This window comes from Triturus cristatus, chromosome 4_1 (assembly GCF_964204655.1).
Source record: "Triturus cristatus chromosome 4_1, aTriCri1.1, whole genome shotgun sequence".
NCBI lineage: Eukaryota > Metazoa > Chordata > Amphibia > Caudata > Salamandridae > Triturus > Triturus cristatus.
The window spans coordinates 373,948,460-373,960,943 of NC_140585.1; the positions used below are offsets into that span (position 1 = coordinate 373,948,460).

At 42.7% G+C, this 12,484-nt stretch overlaps 1 protein-coding gene across 2 annotated transcripts in view; it reads left to right on the top strand.

Annotated features, from left to right (window-relative positions):
- WNT7B (Wnt family member 7B) overlaps window positions 1–12,484 on the top strand; it is a 565,101-nt gene that overhangs the window by 361,936 nt on the left and 190,681 nt on the right. For both annotated transcript variants that reach the window (XM_085652419.1, XM_085652418.1), the window contains exon 2: window positions 4,332–4,558. In XM_085652419.1, the coding sequence (XP_085508545.1) occupies window positions 4,332–4,558 (227 nt within the window). The remainder of the gene's footprint in view (window positions 1–4,331; window positions 4,559–12,484) is intronic.

The window sequence follows — 12,484 nt, forward strand, 5'->3', positions numbered from 1 at the left end:
CTGATAAAGAGGAATATCACTACTTGCAGCTGAAACACTGGGTGCAGCAGCCTCTGGTGCGGCAGGCCGCCACCAGGGAGTTGCTCCCCATCGAGAAGCTTGTGCAATCGGGGTCCTCTTCCAAAGGTTGTATTTCCAACTTATATGCTCTGAGTCCTAGAACGACCCCACGTTTCAAACACTTTTGGGACACACTCGTGGCTATCCCCTTAGATAATAAGCAATGAGAACATTTAGGCGGAGATATAGCGAAATTCAACCGCTCCATGTACCTCAGGGAGGCACACTATAAAATTATGTACGACTGGTACCTATAACCTCAAATACTTCACACGATTTTTCCCAGTTCGTCAGACAGGTGCTGGAGGGGTTGTGGGATGTTGGGCGATTTCAGGCATATATGGTGGATAAGCTGTACCCTTCATGAGCGAACTGTACACACGGGCTGAATGTTTTTGTGACTGATGTTGCCTATGTAATGCTTTGGGTCGCACTCTCTGAAAAAAAATTTAATAAACAAATTTTGAAATAAAAGTAATTCAAGTAAAAGTTTAATGTTAACCATGTTCGTACAGTGAAAATGCTTTCAATGCTCTTAAAAACTATTTCCACTGTAACATGTTTGATTGTTTCATAGGAAAACACTGGGGTGCACTATTAATAGAGGTAATTGGAAAAATGTATAATTATTTTTAATAGTTGTTAAAACTCCAATTCAACAGTGAAGTCCGATTTGTTCTAAATATAATGGAAGTAAAAAGTTACCCTTGCCCTGCCCATAGCCCCTGGAAGCTAAATCTGTATTTTGTTCTCTCACTTCGGTCAGCTAGTAATTAGCATTGAATAGGTGAGATTGAGATGTAAATTTGCTTCCAGGAGCAAAATAAAAGATTGACCTGAACGGGCAGAGATGGCCCCACTGAACCTGACAGAATATGCAAGGGGGGTTAGGGCGATCATTTTTTCATTAATGCCAAGTCCTGCTTGAATGTCACACGCTGCTTGACAGGTCTGTTGGATCTTTTGATATGACACATGGGGTGTACACTACAAAGAGGCCTCCGATGTCATAGACAGATATTAGCTGGCACCTGGACAGGGTCCTTCTGTTGTTATCTCAGCCAGTCAGGCCCTAAAAACAGTGGGCCTCTTTTGACATTACAGTGTCACAGCCTATTTGCCATGTCTGCTAGGTTTACATACATTTGTGGTGCACTTCAAAGGAGAGAAACAGAATGCCAAATTTTGTGTATCCACTGTCTGGTTGCTGAAAGCTCAGCTTTTTTATACCAGACTCAGTCTCTGAGGTTGTTGTGGGTACAACAACCTCATCAAACTAGATTCGGTGTCAGATGTGGTAGGACCATAGGTCACTCCCACATACACACAGCTCTCAGGGCCCATGTTTAGTGTGGCTGAAGACTTCAGCCATCTGGAAAATGCCCTAACTGGATAGGGTTCGCCCCAGGAACCTTTTAAACCTTTAGTTAGGGTGTCCTCCGGGGTCATTCCCTTCCTCTAGCTCATGTCAGGCATAAATGTAGCTTTTCCAGGCACTCATTTCAGAACACTCCTAGATTTGAGGAAGGTCAGAAGAGGTTTGAACCCTATGTCTGCCACCTGGAAGGATCTCTTGAAGACTAGACCTGTTCTCTCTCTTGTACCCAGGACAAAGAATTGAACAAGAGTCCTAAGGCTGACTTGCTAAAACTACAAGGACACAACAACCTACTAGATACATTTTACTGCAACTGCCCAGCTGACCAGTGGCAAATACACGTGGACTGGACCCTTCTTTAATGGTGGTCGAATACCCTTTGTGTCTCTGTGCCTGCCCTGAGGTCTTGGGGAGGGGTGCTTCAGAACTGTACTCCTATGGTGGTTTGGGATTCAAAGGGCAAAAGTCAGAATGTATCCAATGCATGCTACATCGCGGTCAGTGTTAAATTGTGCCTAGGTCCTCGTCTACTGCAACTATTGACTATCATTGGTGCTTCGTGCTTCTTGGTGCTATTTCTCCTTAAAACTTTTTTTTAACATGCATCTCCGGTTCCCCTTATTGGATTTTTGTCATTTTGGTATTAACTTTTACTCTAGTTTTCTAATTTGTTTTGAGATTTTTATTGCTTAGCATTTTTACTTTATTACTGTTTTAGTACTACATAAATACTTTACACATGATCTCTATGTTAAGCTTGTCTGCTCTGTGCGATAGCTACCATGGGGTTGAGCTCAGGTTACTCTAGTGGTTCACCCTGACATGGATTGGAATTAATACTTGAGGTGGGTACCCACACCCCTCAACTAACAGCCTAATGTCTTACAATACTCATAAATCAATTGCTCAGAGTTAAATAGAATTGTTATTTAGAATCCAAAATTAAGAACGTATATAGCTATGGTTGAGGTGGTCTAAGGGTAGCACCAGTGATGCCCATCACTCGCATGACAGGATCATCACAGGATTTAGAACTTTGATAGCAGACTCTCTTTCATTTGTTTTATATGATGGGGAAGTAAAACAAGACTTTACTTTTCTCACCCTATGTTATTTACTAAGGGTAGCACCTATATCTACTGAAGAGAGGCTCTGAGAGACACTCAAGGACCTTGGGGTATGTGAATGAATAGGGCATAAAGTGCTAAAGCTAGCAAAACCTGGGCACTAAATTTGTTAAACTGAAAGATGATGTGAGAATGTTGGAAAATAGACAAATGCAGCTAGAGAAGTCAACACTCATGATTGGAGATGCTAGGAAATTGCAGCCAGGCATGGTTGAGGTCCAACTGGGAATTCTGAAGACCCTGATGTACCAAATTAATTTTGGTAGGACATACCCATAACTTACCCCCACAAACTAACTCCAGAATTCTTTAAAGTTATGTTATTCGATGAGCCCCTCACCTTTCCACCCTCTCCACCATCCACTACCACCCTCATTCATTGGCCCCTTGTACTCATATGCATCCTCCTGCTCCCACCTACATTATGACTTTCTTCCCACAAATCTGGAGGTGGACAGGTCTCCAGGTATGGGGTTTGGTTCATGTCTAATGCTTATAAGAGGAACAAAGTCAGAGGCATAGAGGAAACAAGTTTCTAGCGAGCACATAGACAATTAATTAAGGAGAAGAAAGGTACTCAGCACATTGGGTGGGATAGTGAGGGTTATTTCTCCTCTAGTGCCAGTTGACAGAGGATTAGCTATGGTTTTACTAATCTTTTTTCCAATGATATTCCAAAGAGATGTGCTCATTAAAATTAAAGCGAAAAGGAATTGCTTATCTCCTAAAGAATAAAGATCAACCCAAGCGGACAATTGAGGAGGAAGGAACCTTGTTCTTGTGGTCACGAGAGATTCCTTCGGCAGGAGACAATTCCATTGAAGTACAAAGATGCATTACTTTATGTGGTAATCAGACACCATGAAATCAGTTTCGTCTTGATGAAACATCAGTTGAAAACTAAACGAGGTAGATAAGTTTGTTTTACCTGTTGTTTGCTATCAATCGGCCACAACAACTGAGTTCACAGTGATTGTCAATCTGCAAAATAAATAACAATTCTGTCTGTTACCAGGATATTCTTGAATGTATGATGTCAGCCACTGTAGGAATCCTCACATAGTAGGTTGAAGAAGGACTTTATCCTTACAGAATTCATCAATTCAGAAGATACCATCATTCTTTATATATTTAGATGAATCTTCCTTCCATTACATTGGTACTTCATACAGTCAGGTTTGCTTACATTATGCAAACTACATTGTGGTGTGATTGCTATTTACCACCTTAATTTTCATATATATTAAAATAAAAACATATTTGTAAAGCGCGAATTACTCACCCTGACAGGTCTCAAGGCGCTGGGGGCCGTTGTGGAAATTAAGTGAGCTATTGCCCAGAGTTACATGGTGCTGAGCTGCTACTGGAGCCGGGGATCAAACCGTGAACCCTGTGCTCCTAAATCAGTTGCATTGGCCGCTGCACCACACCTCTCCAACTATTGTGTCCTTAAGGTGCTTCACTGTATTATCAGAATAACTAGTTATTCATTCTTTGTGTCATTAAACACTCCCAGAGACCACAGTATCAACATTTACCATGGTGTATTAGGCAAAAGAATCCTGGACTTTGAAACATACTATGTTGTGTATCATAGAGTTGAGTAAGGCGTGTCTTTTGCCTACACCTATTTTTGGTATCAAGAGGCTTCTTGTTGTGTTGTCCCGAAATATGTCATATAAATAGTCCTACTTTGACGATCAGCTGTTAGTGAAGTGACACTTGAGCAATTTCTTGACTTGATTCTTCCTTTTCATTTTCTTTAGAGCTTTGTCATCAGTGGTAGCTTTAGGAGCGAACATAATCTGCAACAAGATTCCAGGCTTGGCTCCTCGGCAACGAGCGATCTGCCAGAGCCGCCCTGATGCCATCATTGTGATTGGAGAAGGGGCACAGATGGGAATCAATGAATGCCAGTATCAGTTCCGGTATGGCAGGTGGAACTGCTCGGCGCTCGGAGAGAGGACCGTCTTTGGACAAGAGCTTCGAGTAGGTAAGGGTTTATCTCTAAATCATATAATGCTGGGGCTATGCGCTTTTGTAGCGACTAACCCTTATCAATGTACCTGTGTACAACATATCAACAGCTATTATGAGAAGTAGCCTTTCACATGCCAAAATGAGTGCAGACATGCACACCTGCACACAACTGAATTCATAAACGGTATATCTCAAGTTTGCGTGTGTATGTTGACAAATGCCATGCTGTGGAGGGGTGCACGCTTACTCCAATTATATTCATTAGGTGTGTGGTAGCAAGACACTGGAGGTAGTCCTGTGAAAGCGAGTCTATATCTCTGCCACTTCCAATCCAGGATATCATAAGGAAGGGCCTTAGCAGTTATTCTCACTAATACACCAGCTACACTTGAAAAAGATAGAATAGAAACAATAAAATTAAGGCATTGGTCAGTGGTTGTTAAGCACCCCACACTTGCATACTTTACTTAACACAGGTTAAATTGCCGCCACTGGTGTCCACAAGAAGACACAATTAGCGACTATTCCCTAGCGTGAACCCAGAAACATTTGAAAAGACTTCCAGGTCTGGCTGGCTCCTCCCACTTTAAGCCCATTGTTCAGCTAGCCCTGTTCTCGACTCCTACTTTGCATCCGAGAATGGCCAGCGTGCTTAGTGAAAGTGCTTACAAGGTAACTAACTGTGCACACAGGCCGACATGCGCGGCTTGGGAACCTTTGGGATTGTGTGCATTTTCTCCGTCTGTGTTTCATGCTTGGTTCGCCCGGCAGGTGTGGAGACTCAACGATTCTCTGGACTTCACTTTAAAACCCCAAAGTACACAGTACTTACGTATTTTGTTTTTAACACTGCAAAGCTTATTTGCAAGCCCCTTGCGCCGCTGGTGCATCACTTTTAATATGGGAAAAAGTGACGTACCGGCGGCGCAAGGGGTTGTAAATAAGCTCCTGAGTGTTCTTGAGCCGTTTAAGAGGGGCACGGTTTGATCCAGAGTCCAGGGGGTGTCAAAGCCTGATTTGAGCAGTGGTGCGAAATGCAGATTGGGACAGCAAACAGGGACTGAGTGTCGTATCCAATCTGACAGATCGCGCCTCAAAATCTGCACCACCCACCCAGTCTAACCTAGACCTGCATTTCACACTGTTCCTTTCTTCAGTTGGTTAGTTTGCTTTCAGTGCTGTTTTCACAGACTACACTGTTTTGGCTTTTCATCAATTATGGTTTCCATAAATCCTATTTGAACATTTGCTGCCAGATTTCATAGATTGCACATTATCACAAAAATGGTGCAGACATTTGCATTACATTTGGACTGGTCGATCTGTATAAACTGAGGGGCAGATTTACAAGGAACTGACGCATCTGCATAGATGCGTCAGTTTCCTTGCGCCACAATGGATGCACTGTATTTACAATACAGTGCTCCATGGCGCAAGGATTAACAGATGCGTCAGAAATTCTGACGCATCTGTTGACCCAAAAGTGACGCATTGCTGGAGTTGCTCATGAAAGTGATGCAACTCCAGCAATGCGCCACAACAGATAGGTGAGTCCCATTCAAAAAGCACTGCGTCATTCCTTAAGCCTGGTCTGAGCAGAGGTCAGGATTTTGACGCAGTGAAGGCGTCGAGTGATGCAGTGAAATGTTGTAAATTTCAATGCGTCAGTTCTACATGGCTTTTTGCATGGGAACGCCCACCTTGCATACATAATACCTGATTGTCTAAGTTAAATGATAATAATCGACTGGACATTTGAATTCTATCCAAGCCAGTGTACTAACCCCTACCAAACAAACCACTAATTATTTGCTAAGACGTTAAGTTAGTTAAAGAGAAAGTATGCATTGCTGTGAAATCAATGTCTTCCGTAACTGTGTGTCCAAAAAAGACTTCCGTAATAATTGATGACTATGGTACCATCTCTGAATATATCAATGCACCCCAAGCATCACTAGATCATTCTGGTCAAAATCTACCACAAAAGCTGCATTCTTTGAAAGTTGGTAAATTAATTTTTTTAATTAACTGCTGAATGCAGGTGGTTTAGCCTATTTTTAAGGGCCTGCAAATTTGGAAGGAACTGAAGCAGAGGCACGTAGAGGCAGGGCTTAACGATGGGCACAAGTTCGCTCAATTCGGCAGGCTGGGATTCATTCATTACAGCAAGTGAAGGAGGCACTATGTTGGAGGAAATGGCCTTAAACTGTTGTCGTTGCTAGTGGGCAGGTACGAAGATAACGCTATGTCATTTTGCACGAGGTTCCAAACATCTTTGCATCTGGGCTGCAATTCCTTCAGGACTGAAACTCTGGTTCTGTCGCCACCATCCTTGTCAGGAGGTCGCACCTGGAGTTAAGAAGAAGAGAAAACTGTTTCAACTGAAGTATGATAGGCTTGAGGGAGGTGGGATTAAGGAGGCGAAAAACAAGGGCGGGATAGGAGTAAAACTGAGAGCAAAGGGGAGGGGGGCGAGGGAAAGAAAAAAAAGGACGCAAAAGAGTGGGAAGGGACGGTATGCAGTGCAGAGCACATGGAAGGAATGAAGGCGAAACCTCAGGAGCGGGAACAGAAGGCGGGCGCATCAGTGCAATACCGCCTCAGCTTGCTTTAATAATGTATAAGTATAGGGGTGGCGAAAGCCAATATATTGCTGGGTTCATCTGTGGAAAGATTTTTATCTATTGAAGACACCTGGCACCAATTTAGCGAAAAGTTGTGAATGAGGAAAATCTGATTGCACTTTCTCCACGTTTCTTGGAAGGATCTGGGAGCTGTGCTCTTTGGCAAGATCACAGAGCGATATTTGTGAAGATCAGCCTTGGTGGCCAGGGCAGTGCTGCAGGTCGGTGCATACACTTGACACCTTCACTTTCACTCGGGTAGAGACGTCACCTGCCATTTTCGAGCTCTGTCCATTTTGTTTTTCACATTAAGTTCATAATTCTTTCTCTCAGAACAACAGGTCTAAAAATGTACTCATACCATTTATGTATCGCTGTTCTCTGTTGTGCTTTTCTTCCGTGGGTTCCAGCCTGTCCTACAGAAATTGATAAATACAGTAATGGCTGCCCTGGAATAGCAACTCTGCCCAAAGCAGAGGGGAACGTGGCCATGCCCAGCACTCTAGAATGAAAGTAGAATATTGCCTTTCTGATGCACCCTGTGACTCTTCAGTATCTTAGGCAGTAGAATGTCTGCTAAATTTGTACTAAGACATACAATCCAGTCCATCCCTTTCGGCCAGGACCTTCCTACAGGGCACAGCAAGAGTGATTTCTCAGTTGGCCCTGACCGTGATGGTTCAGGCGAGTAATTATCAACCAGTCCCGTCTGTCTGTGATGGTTCATCCAAATAATTATCGATGCATTCAATTTGTCTGTGATGGTTCAAATCAGGCAAGTAGTTCCCAACGAGTCCCATTTGTGATGGTGCTGGCAAATAATTACTAAGTCCCATTTGTCTGTGATGGTGAAGACGATTAATTATCAACTTACATTCATAACTTGTTTGTAGCCTATGGAAGTTTCCCTCCTGGCTCCGTACTTAATTTAAGCCAGTGGTTTCTGGTGCTCGGCCCCACCACTTAATTGTCAACCCCAGCACGTGTGACAGTCTGCCACAAAGTAGCGCTGTCTGGATAATTTAGAGAGGACCACAATAACAGTTCATTATTAATTCAATGTAAATTAAAAATTAGTATTACCTGCCGCACAAGGCATGCTTATAGCTTTGGGGACCTGGAATAGTCCAAATTGTCACACTTGTAGCAGTGTGATGGTTAGTGAATGGGTTGTTATTATCATTGGCAACGTTGCAAGAGCAATGTGTGGTGTAAGCTGCAGTTTCAGCTTAACGTGAGCCCTGGCACTTATTATTATTATTATTATTATTATTATTTTTACAAATTAAGCACTGTCCTGGGTTATGTCCCCACCCAAGGCATTACCAGTTTTAGCACCTGTCTCCTGCTTTACATATACTCTTGTGACTTTCCTTCACTAGCCTTTAAGAAAAACTCAAATTCTAGTCTATTACGGTGTTAATTGCTGTGGTCTCTGCTTCAAGCAATGAGATGCCATATTTCAACTTTTTAAGGTTCATAAATTATATAGTTAGATTCTTCACAGAATATGACTAGTGCATGTCAGTGCCGATGACTTGTGCATGTCAGTGCCGATGACTAGTGCATGTCAGTGCCGATGACTAGTGGCTGCAACCCCTTTTGTACTGAATTGGTTTATGTTATGCTGTCAAAAACTACTTAGTGAGAAACTGATGAATGAAATAACTTGTTTGAGTTCTTCTTTACACAGGCAAAAGGTATTTCCAAACAATTGGCATTTAGATTATATTGGAAGTTACGCATAATCTATAATTCGCAAGACTATATTTTCAATCAATCAATCAATCAGGGGACTGTAAGCGTGCTACTCACCCGTGAGGGTCCCAAGGCATGGGGGCATGATCCGTTCAGTCGATAAGCCAGGTCTTCAAATCAAATCAAATCAAATCATAGGATACTTATTAAGCGCACATATCACTACAAAAAGTCTCATGGCGCTAGTGGATAACTCTGAGATGAAATAGATTTGGTGCGGTTAGATATTAAACAGCCAGGTCTTCAACTTCCTACGAAAACAGTTATGATCGATTGTGGTGCATAGATGAAGGGGCAATTTGTTCCAGAACATGGGGGCAAGGAAGGAAAAAGATCTACCTCCATTAGTGGTAGTACGAATTCTAGGAGATGCGAGAAGTGCTGTGTTACTGGATCTCAAAGTTCTGCCAGGTAGATACTAGTTTAACTTTTTGGCCCAGAAGCCCGGACCTTTTACATACATATTCTTATGCGTTAGGCAAAGAATCTTAAAACTTATTTGCTTCCTTACGGGCAGCCAGTGTAGGAGTTTCAGATTGGGTACCGATGGAGATCTTGGTGAAAGATTGAGTACCAACCTCGCTGCGGTGTTCTGCAAAACCTGCAACCTTGAGAGAAGGTTTTTATTTGTGGCAGCAAGCAAGGCATTCCCATAGTCCATACGGTTAACAATAAGTCCCTGGACTAGGGGTTTTCTCGCCTCCATCGGAATCCATTTGAAAACTTTACGCAAATTACGCATAATACCAAAACAGGAGCTAACTGTCTTATTTATATGGTCTTTCATAGACAATTTATTGTCCATTTGAAAACCAAGATTACGCACCATTGGTGTTGGAGTAGGACAGGAGCCAAGGTTTGGGGGCCACCAGTCATGTGACCAGTGCTCATGAGCCCTGCCGTAAAGCACTATCTCAGTTTTTCCTCCATTTAGCTGCAGATGGTTGGTGTACATCCAATTATCAATGTGAGACATACAGTTCTTAAAACGTCAGCATACGACACGACATCAAAGCCATAGGATCTAATCACTTTGGCCAGAGGGGTCACGTAAAGGTTAAAGAGTGTCGGGCCTAAAATGGATCCCTGAGGTACTCCCATCCTGACTGATCTACTACACGAGATGGTTTCACCTAACTGTAGTATCGTAGTACGATCGGTAAGATAGCTTTTAAGCCACTGTAAAGCCTTTCCCCTGACACCAATCTCCCGAAGCCGACGTTCAAGAATGCTGTGGGAGATGGTGTCGAACGCTGCTGATAGATCTAGCAGGACGAGGATGGATGACTGCCGTCTGTCCAATGCCCGTCTGATGTTGTCCGTTACTTCCAGTAGGGCTATTTCAGTACTATGGGCTGCCCTAAAACCCGATTGTGAGGGGTCTAGCAGTCCATGGCACTCCAGGTGGTCAACGAGCTGTTTGTTGACCAGTGACTCAAGCATCTGACCAAAATGGGGGAGCAGCGATATTGGGCGATAATTAGAAAGAAGTTTAGGGTCTGCGGAAGATTTTTTTAATATGGGCCTGACTCTGGCAGTTTTCCAAATTTTAGGAACTTCCGATTTTGACAGTGACTTATTAAATAAGTCGGTGAGACTGTCTAGCAGAGCTGGAGCTAAAATTGGAAGGATTTTTGATGGCAGAGGATCGCTATGAGAACCTGGTTTTACTTTTATGATTGCTTTAGTCACTTCTTCAGAGCTACACTGAGTAAATTCTTCCATGATGTGAGGGGGATCCAGGGCAGTTATGGAAAGATTCGCAGAAACATTGATAATGTTTTGTGGGGGAAAGGAATTATGAATTGCTATGATCTTATCATCGAAAAATTTAGAAAGGGAATCTATCCAGTCCTGAGAGATGGAGGATTACGGCTGAACAGATGGAGTAGAAAATTCTTTTAAGATTTGATAGAGCTCTTTATTTGAATATTGCTGCCTTCTCAATACGGTTTAGGAGAAAGAGTTTTTTGTTTGTCTAATATTTTCCATATACTTATAGTGAACTTCTTTATATGATACACTGTCAATAGGGTCTTTAGTTTTTCTCCATTTCCGCTCCGCAGTCCTACAAGAGAGCTTTGCTAACTTTAATTGATTAGTGAACCAAGGAGCGGCTCGAGTTTTGACTTTAACTCTAGTGAGAGGGGCAATTTTGTCCAGTGCATTAGCTATTGTTTTTTCTAAAGAAACCGCTCTTTGATCAATGTTATCATTTGGACTGGGTTGAGTCGAGCTGAAGTGGGTAGTAAACAGAGGTAAAGTGACTTTACGCCAAGATCTTCGCCAAACTGATTCGTTCCTGGAGACCGAGTTGATAGTATGGTTGAAAATATTTTTTTTTAATACGCTATGGTCAGACCGTAATAGTGGTAGTGGAGACTCGACCTTAACCTTATCAGAATTTGTTAGCAGTAAGTCAAGCGTGTGGCCCGCAATGTGTGTGGGCCCAGTTACCAATTGGACTAGTTCCAGGGTGCCTACACTGGAAATTAGCTGCTCTGTTTCTGGATCGTGTAATAGTTCTGCATGATAATTAAAATCTCCTAACAAGAGAAAATAATCAGAGGCTAGTACATGTGGAGCAATTATTTCTAATAGCTTATGTGAAAAATCACTTTTGGGGCCGGGAGGTCTATATACTAAGGCTCCTCTCCTAACAGACCTTCCATTTTAAAAACACACAATTCCATTTTATTCGTACTTATAGTTTCTAAAGCGGTAATGTTCACATCCGGAGTAGTAGCTATAAGCAGGCCACCTCCTCTATTCAATTCCCTGTCCACTCTTATTATGTTGTATTGAGGAGGAAGAGCAGTGACAACATCTGGAGAGGCATGCTCATGCAACCACATTTCCGTGATAAAACAGATGCCAGGTAATTCAGAGTCAATGAGACTCCATATTTCAACAGCATGTTTGGGAATGGAACGAGCGTTAAAATAAAGTGGTTTTAGTGGTTTGGATTTTTTGTAGAGTTGGGGTTACATAATATAGGAGTTTCACTAGGGGGAGCGGATGTATTAGAACATAAGATCATTTGTACCCCACTAATTGTTATAGCTTCTGGTATGGCTGGGTATTTACGAGATAAGAGGTCCAGATCTTTTAACTCCTGACTTGAGTATTTGAGCAAAGTTATTTTGGAGACTTACTAGTTCCAAAAAGGAAACAGGGGAACTATATTTAAAATAAATCAAGCAGGAGACGTGGCAGCTGGCAGCGTTCGAGTGCGGACAGGCGCAGACGGGCTTTGGTGCGCCGCTGCTCGCGTCCGCTGCCCAGTCCCGCCTTTTGTAGGTCTAAGCTGATGGAAAAAACTGGTGTGCTAACTGCAATTCCGGTCGGCAGACCTGAAGAGAAAACGAACGCCTTCTCGTCCCTCCGCTCAATCGGCACAAGCCGTGGCGGACCGAGGACACAGGCGACTATTTTACGGTGAGTGCAATGCAAATTTAAAAAGTAAATTACGGCGCAGTTAAAATTGAGGATGATAACAACACAGAACAGAAAATACTATTTCAGGTGTTTCTCGAAGCCTGATTGAACACAAGCAC